This window comes from Macaca thibetana, chromosome 7, assembly GCF_024542745.1.
Source record: "Macaca thibetana thibetana isolate TM-01 chromosome 7, ASM2454274v1, whole genome shotgun sequence".
NCBI lineage: Eukaryota > Metazoa > Chordata > Mammalia > Primates > Cercopithecidae > Macaca > Macaca thibetana.
Window position 1 is genome coordinate 161,722,298 of NC_065584.1, and position 15,733 is coordinate 161,738,030.

A 15,733-nucleotide genomic window follows, 5' to 3' on the forward strand; every position below is an offset into this window, starting at 1 on the left:
CCATACACCTGCAGTGATCTCATTTTCAGCAAAGGTGCCAGGAACATGCACCGGGAAAAAGACAGTCTCTTCAATAAATGGTGCTGGGAAAACTGGGTATCCATATGCAGAAGAATGAAATTTGACTTTCTCTCACCATATACAAACCTCAAATCAAAATGGATTAATGACTTAAATCTAAGATCTCAAACTATGAAACTGCTACAAGAAAACTTTGGGAAAATCTCCAGGACATTGGTCTGGGCAAAAAATTTCTTGAGTAATATACCCCATAAGCACAGGCAACGATGCAAAACTGGACAAATGGGATCACATCAAGTTAAAAAAAAAAAAAAACTTCTGCACAGCAAAGGAAACAATCAACAAAGTAAAGAGACAAACAACAGAATGGGAGAAAATATTTGCAAACTACCCATCTGAAAAGGGATTAATAACCAGAATATATAAGGAGCTAAAACAATTCAATAGGAAAAAAATCTCATAAACCAATTTTAAAATGGGCAAAAAATATAAACAAACACTTCTCAAGAGAAGACATACAAATGGCAAACAGGCATATGAAAAGGTGCTCAACATTACTGATCATCAGAGAAATGCAAATCAAAACTAAAATAAGCTATCATCTCACCCCAGTTAAAACGGTTTTTATCTAAAACACAGGCAATTAACAAATGCTGGAGAGGATGTGGAAAAAAATGGAACCCTGGTACATTGTTGGTGGGAATGTAAATTAGTATAACCAATATGGAGAACAGTTTAGAGGTTCCTCAAAAAAAAAAAATAAATAAAGCTATCATATGATCCAGCAAACCCACTGCTGGGTATATACACAAAAGAAAAGAAATCAGAATATCAAAAAGATTTGTACTCTCATGTTTGTTGCAGCACTGTTCAAAACAGCCAAGATGTGGAAGTAAGTGGCCATCACCAGATGAATGGATAAAGAAAATGTACATATACACAATGAAATGCTTGCTATTCAGCCATTTAAAAAAAAATGAGATCCTGTCATTTGCACTAATATGGATGGAACTGGAGGTCATTATGTAAATGAAATAAGCCAGGCACAGAAAGACAAACATCACGTGGTCTTACTTACTTGTGGTAGCTAAATACCACGAAAATTGAACTCAGAGAAAGTAGAAGGATAGTTACCAAAGTCTAGTAAGGGTAGCAGGGGAGTAGGGGGGAAGTGGGGATAGTTCATGGGTACAAAAAAATGGAAAGAATGGGTGCAGCAAACCACCATGGCACATGTATATACCTATGTAACAAACCTGCACATTTTGCACATGTATCCCAGAACTTAAAGTATAATAAATAAATAAATAGTAACAAATAAAAGGATAAAAATACAAAAAAAATGGAAAGAATGAATAAGACAAAGTACTGGGGAACACAACAGGCTGACTATAATTTAATTGTATAGTTTCAAATAACTAAAAGAGTGTAACTGGATTATAATTCAAAGGATAAATGCTTGAGCGGATGAATACCCCACTTTCCACGATGTGATTATTACACACTGCATGCCTGTATCAAATATCTCATGTACCCCATAAATATATAGACCCACTATGTACCCACAAAAATTAATTTTTTAAAGCAGTTCCTCAGCCAAGTGCAGTGGCTCACACTTGTAATCTCAGCACTTCGGGGGGCCAAGGTGAGAGGACTGCTTGAGCTTACAAGTTTGAGAACAGCCTGGGCAGCACAGCAAGACCCTATTTCCACAAAAAATGAAAAAGCTAACCAGGTATGGTGGCACACACCTGTAGTCTCAGCTACTCAGGAGGCTGAGGTGGAAGGACTGCTTGAGCCCAGGAATTCAAGGCTGCAGTGAGCTATGATCATGCCACTGTACTCCAGCCTGGGAAACAGAGCAAGACCCTGCCTCTAAAAACATTTTTTAATTATAATTTAAAAAGAAGCTCTCTCCCTGTATTTTGTAGGTTTTTGAAACGATCTGAAGTACAAAAATAAAGACTTTTTTTTTTTTTTCAAGATGGAGTCTCACTCTGTTGCCCATGCTAGAGTGCAATGGCATGATCTTGGCTCACTGCAATCTCCGGCTCCCAGGTTCAAGTGATTCTCCCACCTCAGCCTCCCGAGTAGCTGGGATTACAGTCACCATGCCTGGCTAATTTTTGTATTTTTGTAGAGATGGGGTTTTACCATGTTGGCCAGACTGGTCTTGAACTCCTCATCTCAGGTGACCCGCCCGCCTCAGCCTCCCAAAATGTTGGGATTACAGGTGTGAGCCACCGAACCTGGCCTAAAAGATTCCTTTTTTTTTTTTTTTTTTTTTTTTTGAGACAGAGTCTCGCTCTGTAGCCCAGGCTGGAGTGTACTGGCACAATCTCAGTTCAGTTCACTGCAAGTTCCACCTCCTGGGTTCACACCATTCTCCTGCCTCAGCCTCCCCAGTAGCTGGGACTACAGGCGTCTGCCACCACACCCAGCTAATATTTTTGTATTTTTAGTAGAGACAGGGTTTCACCGTGTTGGCCAGGATGGTCTCGATCTCCTGACCTTGTGATCCACCCACCTCGGCCTCCCAAAGTGCTGGGATTACAGGCGTGAGTCACCGCGCCCGGGCAAAGATTTCTTTTATGTCTACCCCTTCTGAGTTTCTTATATGTGTATAGTTTCTTATATGTGTATCGAAAGGAACATTAAATAATACACTTAATTTATCAGTGCATGTATCTTACTATATAATTTTTAAAATATAATATGTACTTAAAAATCTATCAACTGGTTTTTTAGTAATTTTTTTAGCACACCACAGCCACCATACAGACAGGAGTGCAGCCCCTCCTCCCTAGAACCCCCACCCCACTCTTCACTAGGCAGGGCCCATGGCTCATGAATGCAGAACAGTCGCCCTAGCCATGGCTGAGCATACCCACTGGTAGTGACACGGAGTTTCCCTGGGAAGAGGCTCCCAAAGGCATATGACAGCCCCTTGGCCACTGCCACAGTAATAGTGCTATTCCTCCTACCCTTGGACTAGGGGAGGACAGAAAGAGCCTAAGGGCTAAACTCAAACTTACAGTACATCACAGCTACTATACAGAGAGGAGACCAACCTCTCCTCCCTGTGAGCCTTCAACTCCCTGCTCCCCAACAAGCAGAACCCGAAGCTCATGCCAGCAGTGCAGCCACCCCATCCCAGTGACTGAACACCCTCGGTAACAGGGGTTCCACATTTCTTGGAGGTGGAGTCCTAGGGGTAACCAAAAACCTCTCTGCCACTACCTCTGCCATGGAATAGTACTTGCTACCCTCAGACTAACAAAGGAACCAAGACCCACAGTACCTTATCCATACCTTCGACAAACTGCAGTCAACCCAAGGAGACAAGGCCAGTCTGTCTCCCATGTGTCCCACCCACCCCCTGCTCATCAACAGACAGGGAACCCCCAGCTTGGGCCCACAGCACAGACCCTTCATCCTGTGATGCCACTGCTAAAGTCCCTTCCTCTACTGGCTCCAAGTTGGGGAGAAACATCACCCCAGAGCTGCAGGGGGCAGCCTGGGAGTGTCAAGTCACAATCCAAAAGCAGTGGGAGAGGAGCCCACACTTTGAGAGCATTGAGAGGGAGCAAGGTTACAACTGTGAAGAAACCACATGACCAAGGAAGAACCTATCAACTGACCAATACACTTAAGCACCATGTACTGGATCACATCCCAAAGCTTCAACACCAAAAATACACTGCTGTATTAGTCCATTCGCACACTGCTATGAAGAAATACCTGAGACAGGGTAACTTATAAAGGAAAGAGGTTTAATTGACTCACAGTTCCACATGGCTGGAGAGCCCTCAGGAAACTTACAATCATGGCAGAAGGCATAGGAGAAACAGGTACCTTCTTCACAGAGTGGCAGGACAGAGTGAGTGCCAGCAGGGAAAATATCAGACACTTATAAAACCATTAGGTCTCAAGAGATTCACTCACTATCACGAGAACAGCATGGGGGAAACCACCCCCATGATCCAATTACCTCCACCTGGTCCCATCCTTGACACGTGAGGATTATGGGGATTACAATTCAAAGTGAGATTTGGGTGGGGACACAGAGCCAAACCATATTGCTAACATACCCATCCCCATGAAATTAAACAAAAGAAGTCAGCAACAAATAAAAACCTTGCACAAAGCTTCCGTCCTATGAAAACATCAAGAAGTCCATTAATTACTCAAATTACACTGCAGTTAAAGGAACACCCACACTCAGAGAAAAGAAAGAACCAATGCAAGAGTTCCAGTAACTCAAATGACCAGAGTGTCATATGTCTTGAAATGACCACATCAGTTCTTTAATAAGGGTTCTTAACCAGGCTGAGCTGGTTGAAATGACAGAAATAGAATTCATAATATGAATAGGGCCTGTAATCCCAGCACTTTGGGAGGCTGAGGAGGGAGGGTCATCTGAGGTCAGGAGTTCAAGACCAGCCTGGCCAACACAGTGAAACACCATCTCCACAAAAATACAAAAATCAGCTAGGCATGATGGCGGGTACCTGTAATCCCAGCTACTTAGGAGGCTGAAGCAGGAGGATCACTTGAACCCAGGAGGTGAAGGTTGCAGTGAGCAGATTGCGCCATTGTACTCCAGCCTGGGCGAAAGAGCAAGACTCTGTCTCAAAAAAAAAAAAAAATATGGATAGGAACAAAGGTCATCAAGATTCAGGAGACAGGCAAAACCCAATCCAAGGAAACTAAGAATCACAATAGAACAATATAGGAGCTGAAAAATGAAATACCCAGTATAAAAAAGAACCTAACAGATCTAACAAGGCTAAAAAAACACACTATAAGAATTTCACAAGGCAATCACAAGTATTAACAGAATAGATCAAGCTGAGGAAAGAATCTCAGAACTTGAAGACTGGCTTTCTGAATTAAGACCGACAAAAATAAAGAAAAAGGAATGAACAAACCTCTGAGAAATGTGGGATTCTGTAAAGAAGTCAAACCTATGAATCACTGGCATCCCTGAAAAGGATGGGGAGTAAACAAACAACTTGAAAAAATACTTCAGGGTAGTATCCATGAAAACTTTCCCACCCTTGATAGAGAGGTCAGCAGTCAAATTCAGGAAATACAGAGAACCCCTGCAAAATTCTACACAAGAAGATCAACCCCCAAGACATGTAATCATCAGATTTTCCAAGATTGAAATGAAAGAAAAAATGTTAAAGGTAGCTTTAACAGAGAGAAAGGGCAGGTCACCTACAAAGGGAACCTCATAAAGCTAACATCAGACCTCTCAGCTACAAGTCAGAAGAGACAGGGGGCCTATATTCAACATTCTTAAAGAAAAAAATCTTCAACCAAGAATTTCATATCCAGCCAAACTTAACTTCCTAAGCAAAGGAGAAATAAGATCCTTTTCAGATAAGCAAACGTTGAGTTTATGACTACCAGACCTGCCTTACAAGAGACCTTGAAAGCAGCACAAAATATAGAAAAGAAGAACTGCTACCAAACACACTTAAATACACAGACCAGGGACACTATAAAGCAACCACACAAACAAGCCAGCATAGTAACCGGCTAACAACAACATGACAGGATCAAATCCACACATACCACTAATCTTGAATGTAAATGGGCTAAATGCCCCACTTAAAAGGCACAGAGTGTCAAGTTGGATTAAAAAAAAAAAAATAAGACCCAATGGTATGCTGTCTTCAAGAGACCTGTATCACACATAAAGACACACATAGGCTCAAAATAAAGGGATGGAGGGAAATCTACCAAGCAAATGGGAATCAGAAAAAAAGGAGTGGTTACAATCCTAACTTCAGACAAAATAGACTTTGAGCCAACAAAGATAAAAAAAAAATGACAAAAAAAGGACATTATGTAATGATAAAGGATTCAATTCAACAAGACCTAACTATACTAAATATATATGCACCCAACACAGGAGAAGCACCCAGATTCATAAAGCAAGTTCTTAGAGACCTACAAAGAGACTTAGACTCCCACACAAAAAGAGTGGAAGACCTCAATACTCCACTGGAAGTATCAGATCATCAAGACAGAAAATTAACAAAGATATTCAGGACCTGAACTCAACATTGTACCAAATGGATCTGATAGATCTCTACAGAACTCTCCAACCAAAAGCAACAGAATATACATTCTTCTCATTGCCACATGGCACATACTCTAAAATCGACCTCATAATTGAACATAAAACAATCCTCAACAAATGCAGAAAGAACTGAAATCATACCAAACACACTTTCAGACCACAATGTAATAAAAATAGAAGTCAAAACTAAGAAAATCACCCAAAACCATGCAACTACATGGAAATTAAACAACATGCACTTGAATGAATTCTGAGTAAATAATGAAATGAAGACTGAAATCAAGGAGTTCTTTGAAACTAATGAGAACAAAGATACAACATACCAGAATCTCTGGGATCCAACTAAGGCAATATTAAAAGGGAAATTCATAGCACTAAACACCCACATCAAAAAGTTGGAAAGATCTCAAATTAACAATCTAACATCACAAGTAAAAGAATTACAGAAGCAAGAGAAAATCAACCCCAAAACTAGCAAAAGACAAGATATAAACAAAATCAGAGATGAACCCAAGGAAATCAAGACATAAAAAACCATTCAAAAGATCAATAAATCCAGGAGTTGATTCTTTGAAAAAATTAATAAAACAGGCCACTAGCTAGACTAATAAAGAGGAAACGAGAGAATACCCAAATAAACACAACTGGAAATGTCATGTTACCCCTGACTCCACAGAAATAAAAATAACCATCAGAAACCACTATGAACACCTCTATGCATACATATTGGAAAACCTAGAAGAGATGGATAAATTCCTGGACACGTACTCCCTCCCAAGACTGAACCAGAAACAAACTGATTCTCTAAATGGAACAACAATAAACTCCGAAATTCAATCAGTAACAAGTAGCCTACCAACCAAAAAAAGCCCAGGACCAGAAGGATTAACAGCCAAATTCTACCAGATACACAAAGAAAAGCTGGTACTGTTCCTATTGAAACTATTCCAAAAAAATTGAGAAGAAAGAACTCCTCTCCAACTCATTCTATGAAGCCAGTATCATCCTGATACCAAAATCTGGCCAAGACACAACACAAAAAGAAACTTCACGCCAATATCTTTGATGAACATTGACACAAAAATCCTCAACAAAATACCTGCAAACCAAATTCAGCAGTACATTAAAAAGCTAATCCACCAAAATCAAGTAGGCTTCATCCCCGGGATATAAGGTTGCTTCAACATAGGCAAATCAATAAATGTGATTCATCACATAAACAGAACCAAAGAAAAAAAAACCACATTGTTATCTCAATGGATGCATAAAAAGCTTTCAATATAACAACATATCTTCATGTTAAAAACTCTCAATAAATTAGGTATTAAAGGAACATACCACAAAATAGTAAGAGCCATCTATGACAAAGCCACAGCCAACATCGTACTGAACAGAGAAAAGCTGGAAGCATTCCCCTTGAAAACTGGCACAAAACAAAGATGCCTTTTCTCACCTCTCCTATTCAATACAGTATTAGAAGTCCTGGCAAGAGCCATCAGGCAAGAGAAAGAAATAAAGGGCATCCAAATAGGAAGAGAGGAAGTCAAAATATCCATTTACAGATGACTTGATTCTATGTATCTAGAAAACCCATAGTCTCAGTACAAAAGCACCTTCAACTGATAAACAACTTCAGCAAAGTTTCAGGATACAAAATCACTGTACAAAAAGTCATTAGCATTCTTCCTGTAATCCCAGCACTTTGGGAGGCTGAGGCAGGCTGATCATGAGGTCAGGAAATCGAGACCATTCTGGCCAATGTGGTGAAACCCTGTCTCTACTAAAAATACAAAAATTAGCTGGGCGTGGTGGCATGCACCCGTAGTCCCAGCTACTCAGGAGGCTGAGGCAGAAGAATCGCTTGAACCCGGGAGGCGGAGGTTGTGGTGAGCAGAAATCGTGCCACTGCACTCCAGCCTGGCAACAAAGCGAGACTCCATCTCAAAACAAAAACAAAAACAAAAACAAAAAAGTCATTAGCATTCTTATACACAACAACAGCCAAGCCGAGAGTCAAATCAGGAATGCAATCCAATTCAAAATTGCGACAAAAAAGAATAAAATACCTAGAAATACAGCTAACCAGGGAGGAGAAACATCTCCACAACAAGAATTACAAAACACTGCTCAAAGAAATCAGAGATGACAAGAACAAATGGAAAAACATCCGATGCTCATGAGTAGGAAGAATCAATATCATGAAAACAGCCATACTACCCAAAGCAATTTACAGATTCAATGCTATTCCCATTAAACTACCAACGACATTCTTCACAGAATGAGAAAAAGCTATTTAAAATTCACGTGGAACCAAAAAAACGCCCAAATAGCCAAGGCAATCCTAAATTAAAAAAATAAAGCACTAGAGGAATGAATGCTACCCAACTTCAAACTATGCTATAAGGCTACAGTAACCAAAACAGCATGGTACTTGTACAAAAACAGACACAAAGATCAATGAAACAGAAGAGACAGCCCAAAAATAAGGCCACACACCTACAACTCTCTGATCTTTGACAAAGCTGACAAAAACAAGATATGGGGAAAGGACTCTCTATTCAATAAATGGTGTTGAGATAACTGGGTTGCCATATGCAGAAGACTGAAACTAGGCCCCTCCCTTACACCATATACAAATATCAACTCAAGATGGATTAAAGACTTAAATGTAAAACCCAAAACTATAAAAATCCTGGAAGACAACTGGCAATACCATCCTGGACACAGGAACATGCACAGGAAGATTTCTTGACAAAGACACCGAAAGCAATTGACACAAAAGCAAAATTTGACACACGGGATCTAATTAAACTTAAGAGATTCTGCACAGCGAAAAAAAAAGTAAACAACTTACAGAATGGGAGGAAATTTTTGCAAACTATGCATCTGACAAAGGTTTAATAAATATCTGGCATCTATAATAAATGTAAACAAATTTACAAGATAAAAACAAACAACCCCATTAAAAAGTAGGCAAAGAACACAAACTCTTTTCTAAAGAAATCATACATGCAGCCAATAAGTATATGAAAAAAAGCTCAGTATCACTGTTCACTAGGGAAATGCAAATCAAAATCACAATGAGATACCATTTCACACCAGTCAGAACGGCTATTACTAAAAAGTCGAAAAGCAACAGATCTTGGCAAGGTTGTGGAGATAAGATAATACTTATATGCTATTGCTGAGAGTGTAAATTAATTCGGCCATTATGGAAAGAAATATGGTGATTCCTCAAAGAGCTAAAAACAGAAATACCATTCAACCCATTACTGGGTATATTACCTGAGGAATATAAATCATTCTACCATAAAGACACATGCACATGAATGTTTACTGCAGCACTATTCACAACAGCAAAGACATGGAATCAACCTAAATGCCCATCAACAACAGATTGGATAAAGAAAATTTGGTATATATATATATGATGGAATACTATGTACCCATAAAAAAAGAACAAGATCATGTATTTTGCTGGAACATGGATGAAGCTAGAGACCATTATCCTTAGCAAACTATTGCAGAAACAGAAAACCAAATACTGCATGTCCTCACTTACGAGAGCTAAATTATAAGAACTCATGAACATAAAGAAGGGATCAACAAACAGACGGGCCTCCTTGAGGGTGGGAGGAAAAAGAGGAAGAGCAAAAATAACTATTGGGTACTAGGCTTAGTACATGCGTGATGAAATAATCTGTACAACAAACCCCCGTAAAACGAGTTTACCTATATAACAAACCTGCACATGTACCCCTGAACCTAAAATAAAGGTTAAAATACATATACATAGATAAGAAATATATACATGTATGTGTATATATGTGCATATATATGTATATATGTTATATGTGTATATTAAACCATATGTGTGTATATATTTTTAACCTTTTTTACAAATATATGCATATAAAATCATTGGTGCCTTTGTGTGTGGGGACGGGGGATTCTTCGTGAACTCACAATGATATCATGATTAGAAGTCCATGTTTTTCTCATATGAAATTTTATTTTACATAATACATACTATATACTTAAAAATATCAAAATAATTGTCCAAAAAATTAAAAATCAGCCAGGCACAGTGGTGTACGCCTCTGGTCCCAGCCACTCTGGAGGCTGAGGTGGGAGAATTACTTGAGCCCAGGAGGTCAAGTGATTCTGTGAGCTGTGATTGTGCCACTGTACTCAGCCTGGGCAACAGTGAGACCTTATCTCAAAAAATTAAATTAAATTAATAAAATAAAATAACAACACCTATGAAAAGTTCAGAGAAAATAACTATGGATTAAAAAACTAACTATAATTATGCTAAACACCTTCAAAAGATAAAGTAGGCTTGTGTTCTCCAAAATTTTATTACAGCAATTCAAAATTTTTGTATTCCAAATATCTTTACTATCCTACAACCTAAAGGCATCATTATATCAAGAAAGAAAATCATAAAAGAACTGGCAAACATGGAAGGCACAGCAGAGGAGTTAAGAGCATAAACTGTGGAAATTAACTGCCAAGGGCTGAACGTGGTGGTTCATGCCTGTAATCCCAGCACTTTGGGAGGCCAACAGGGGCGGATCACTTGAGGCCAGGAGTTTGGGACCAGCCTGGCCAACATGGTGAAACTCTGTCTCTACTAAAAATATAAAAATTAGCCAGGTGTGGTGACACATGACTGTAGTCCCAGGTACTAGGGTGGCTGAGGCACGAGAACTGCCTGAACCCAAGAGGAAGAGGGTTCAGTGAGCCAAGATCACACCACTGCACTCCAGCCTGGGCAACAGGGTGAGACTGTCTCAAAGAAAAAAATAAATAAATAAAAAGAAAAGAAATTAACTGCCTGGGTTCAAATGCTGGCTGTGTCATTTACTAGTAAGCTACATGCCTTCTCTCTGTCTCAGTTTCTTTTTGTAACAAAACTTCAATGTAAGTGAGGATAACTGTGATGCTTACATCAAAGGGTATGAGAACCAAATACATTAATATCTGTGAAGTATTTAGTACAAATCAGTCACACTGATTACTATACACATATTTGTTTTTAAAAAGTACATTAAATTTTTATTTAGATAAATAATATTCAAATCCTGCAAAATAAGATTTTCATAATTTATAATACATTCAGAAATTGAAATTAAAAGTAAATAAGTAAAAAAGTTATAGATGCTGTACCTGTTTAGTAGTTTTATGAGTGCCTTGAATTGTCCTCTTAGATTTTCCACCAGTTTGATATTTAGGTTTTCCTTCAAGGCAAGAAAAAAATAAATATGTAGATATATGGAATGATAGATAATATAAAATTGAACTATAGGTAATTAGATAATGTAAACCTAAACTACTCAAATCATTCAGGCATACTAACATTTAATCTCCTTCCAGAGACCACAGTATAGTACAGTCTGTTCATGGTCAATATAAACCAATATAATTAAAACAACAACCACAAAAAATTTCCAAAGTCCCAGAGACTGTTATTATTGAATATCTTTCTCTGAACAGGAATAAATCAACATCTTAAAGAAGTCAAATACTCTAACAACTTTTAAAAACAAAGTCCAGTTACTGGTACTCCTCAACTTATATACAAATCTGGAAATAGTTCTCTAAGTTCAAATTTCATTTCAACAATAAAATTAAGACTATATGTTTTCTATATAAAACCCCAATATTTTGTTTTAATTTATGATATATGAAATGCACAATTTCATTGTGAAAAGTGAGGTTTCAGTTCTTTGTATTTTCTCACTCATTCTTTTTATAAGAAAGACACTACTGTTTTGTAATTACTATTCTCAACAGCAATTCAAAACAGAAATAAAATTCTTCTTTTTTTTTTTTTTTACTTTTATTTTAGGTCCAGAGGCACATGTGCAGGTTTGTTATACAGACAAATTACGTTTCACAGGGGTTTGGTGCATAGATTATTTCATCACCCAGGTAATTAGCATAAGTAACTGATAAGTAGTTTTTCAATCTTCACTCTCCTCCCACTCTCTACCTTAAAGTAGACCCTGATGTCTTTTGCTCCCTTCTTCGTGTCCATGTGTATGTACTCAATGTTTAGTTCCCACTTATAAGTGAGAACGTGCAGTATTTGGTTTTCTGTTCTTGCATTAGTTCACTTAGGATAATGATCTCTAGCTCCATCCTTATTGCTGCAAAGAACATGATTTCATTCTTTTTATGGCTACATAGTAGTCCATCGTGTATATATGTACATTTTCTTTATCCAGTCTACCATTGATGGCCATTTAGGTTTATTCCATGTTTTTGCTATTGTAAGCAGTGCTGTGATGAACATACACATACATGTATCTTTATGGTAGAACAATTTATATTCTTTGAGTATACACCCAGTAATTAGATAGCTGGGTCAAATGGTAGTTCTGTTTTTAATTCTTTGAGCAATCACCAAAGTGCTTTCCACAATGGCCAAACTAATTTACATTCTCACCAGCAGTGTGTAAGTGTTCCTTTTTCTCTGCAACCTCTCCAGCATTTCAAAATCGGAATAAAATTCTATAAGGTATAACAGAATAATTTTCCTTTCTGCAAAATAATTTTGGGGCCAGGTCCCCTGAAGCAGTATAAATGAGCCATAACACACAGGTACCTAGCTATCAACTTATCCGACATAAGTGGGACACCCTCACCGTTCCACCAGGGGTGAAGGGAAAGAATGCTACAGTAACCTACAGAGCCCCATCCTTTAATTACATAAAACAATGTACCAGCAAGTTTTTTTAGAATATCCAGCAGAAAAACCAGCTTAGAATAAGCACAAGCTGTAATGTACCAGCAGGTTTTTAGAATATGCAGCAGAAAAACCAGCTTAGAAACAAAAATAATATGAAGCAGAGAACTTTTTTAAGTGGAATTATCCTCAGAAGCACTTAAGTATACATTGTAATCATAAAACAGAACAAGTTGCTATTAAAAACTTAGTTTTTAATCGCCTATATGTGGCAAAGCTTTAACAATATAAAATAATCCTTAACAAAAATTGTAAATGTTAATATTCTTCTTTTGTCATCATTACTACGGATATTGAGAAAGTTCTAATTATCTGTGCTTACAGTTTTTTGGTTTTTCTTTCTTTTTTAAGATGCAGTCTCTCACTCTGTGCCCCAGGACGGAGTGCAGTGGCGCGATCTGGGCTCACTGCAACCTCTGCCTCCCAGGTTCAAGCCTCACGAGCAGCTGGCATTACAGGTGCCCACTGCCATGCCCAGCTAATTGTTTTGTATTTTAGCAGAGACAAGGTTTCACCGTGTTGCCCAACCTGGTCTCGAACTCCTGAGCTCAGGCAATCTACCTGCCTTGACCTCCTAAAGTGCTAGGATTACAGATGTGAGCCACTGCGCCCAGCCTGTGCTTACAGTTGTATTATGTTACAATAGTCACAAATGAAGCTTTAAAATTGTACTGGCCAATTATTTATGTTCTTATATGAAAAATCAGATTATGTACACATGTTTATTATATTTTCTTTGTTTTTTGAATAGAAACAACTTTAATAGAAACACCTTTGAACTATTTTATGTTCAGAATAACCCATGGAAAATGAGATAATACAATTTCATATAAAAATATTTATAATACACAGCAACCACAAAATACTTTTTTTTACTTCTATAATAAATCATGTTGATATGTACTTTTATCAAAGAAATGAAGTAAGAGTAAGCTCCTTGTGAAAAGATTAGCTGTTAAGAAGTTGAATTGCAAAAGATAAATCCAATTTTCCCCTCTATTTGATAGTTTTTATGATTCAAAATAACTGCTCTCTAAAAAGAGCTAGGAAAACTAAGAAAGAAAAGCTACAGGGGAAGACAGGTCCAAGCAGGCATTTTAAAATACCATAATACCTCCATAATTAAAATAATATGGCACTCACACATGAATTAGGTAAACAGACTAGTAGAATGGAATACAATTACATATGGAAATTCACTCTACAGAAAAGGTGGAATCTCAAATAACTGGGGCAAAGATAAACTTCATAGTAAGTTATGCTGAGGCAACTTGTTAGCTATAAGGAAAAAGATAAAATTAGATCCATACCACACACTATGTGTAAGAATAAACTACAAATGGGTCAGAGGACCAAATGTAAAAAAGATAAAGATTTAAAACATTTTTTAAAGAAAATTTTTTTTTTTTTTTTTTTGAGACGGAGTCTCACGCTGTTGCCCAGGCTGGAGTGCAGTGGCGCGATCTCGGCTCACTGCAAGCTCCGCCTCCCGGGTTCCCGCCATTCTCCTGCCTCAGCCTCCTGAGTAGCTGGGACTACAGGCGCCCACCACCGCTACCGGCTAATTTTTTGTATTTTTAGTAGAGACGGGGTTTCACTGTGGTCTCGATCTCCTGACCTTGTGATCCGCCCGCCTCGGCCTCCCAAAGTGCTGGATTACAGGCTTGAGCCACCGCGCCCGGCCTTAAAGAAAATTTTAAATAAAATAAAGTGTAAAAATAAATTTAAAAGAATAAAACAGGTGAATTCTTGTTTAGCTTGAAACACTTTGTGTAAAGATGTAAACACCTTGTGTAAAATTCTTGTTTAGCTTGAAACACCTTGTGTAAAGAATGGAAACATGATTAGAACATGCCAAAAGGAACGGGAGCCAAGTTAAAGGGTCTCCCATTTGAAAAATCGAGAACAATCTGAGCATCAAAATAGAGTAATTGTACCCCATTAAATACCATAAGAAGCCACGAGTCCATACAAACTGAAAATATGAATACATACATACATATAAAAATAAAGAGGAGATGCTAAAGCTCTTCCTTATATTAGAAGGCTAACAAATGCAGAAGGAATGATGGAGTTAACAAATCACCACTTTGCAACCACCAGAGGTATAACATAAGCCAAGGATTATCAATAGAAGCTAAAAGTAGTGAGTGTACTGTTTCAACAAAAACAGGATATTTACACAGTTTCAAACTATCTTACCAAAAATTACTCATTAGTTACATAGGAAAAAATTAGTTGCCTGTAATCCCAGCACTTTGGGAGGCCGAGACGGGCGAATCACGAGGTCAGGAGATCGAGACCATCCTGGCTAACACGGTGAAACACCGTCTCTACTAAAAAATACAAAAACTAGCCGGGCGAGGTGGCGGGCACCTGTAGTCCCAGCTACTCGGGAGGCTGAGGCAGGAGAATGGCGTAAACCCAGGAGGCGGAGCTTGCAGTGAGCTGAGATCCGGCCACTGTACTCCAGCCTGGACGACAGAGCCAGACTCCGTCTCAAAAAAAAAAAAAAAAAAAAAAAAAATTAGTTACTTTACAGTAGAGAAATTTGGCAGACAACACTTAAAGCAACTGATTAAATTAATGAGACAGTTATCATGAACTTCCTCTGATAACTAAAAAGGACACATCATTTCTATAGAATTCCTACTAAAAACACATACCCGAATCTAGTCATGAAAAGATATCAGACAAACCTAACTATGAGGAGTATTCTACAAGCCCTCAGAAAATTTCAAAGTGAGGTCTCCTGAAGTGTATGCCAATCTCCTGACTTCTGTATCTCCATCCAATCTTCAACATCCCCAGAAACAGTTGCTTCACATTGCCTCTAGCCATTAAAGGGAGGGGGGAGATTTTAT

The 15,733-nt window shown here is 38.2% G+C and overlaps 2 protein-coding genes across 9 annotated transcripts in view; one reads left to right on the forward strand and one right to left on the reverse strand.

The window, feature by feature from the left end:
* The window catches only part of SCAPER (S-phase cyclin A associated protein in the ER), a 571,361-nt gene that overhangs the window by 517,147 nt on the left and 38,481 nt on the right, over window positions 1–15,733 (reverse strand). For all 8 annotated transcript variants that reach the window (XM_050799824.1, XM_050799823.1, XM_050799825.1 and 5 more), the window contains one exon: window positions 11,288–11,358. In XM_050799824.1, the coding sequence (XP_050655781.1) occupies window positions 11,288–11,358 (71 nt within the window). The remainder of the gene's footprint in view (window positions 1–11,287; window positions 11,359–15,733) is intronic.
* RCN2 (reticulocalbin 2) overlaps window positions 1–15,733 on the forward strand; it is a 466,582-nt gene that overhangs the window by 359,674 nt on the left and 91,175 nt on the right. The window lies entirely within an intron of this gene.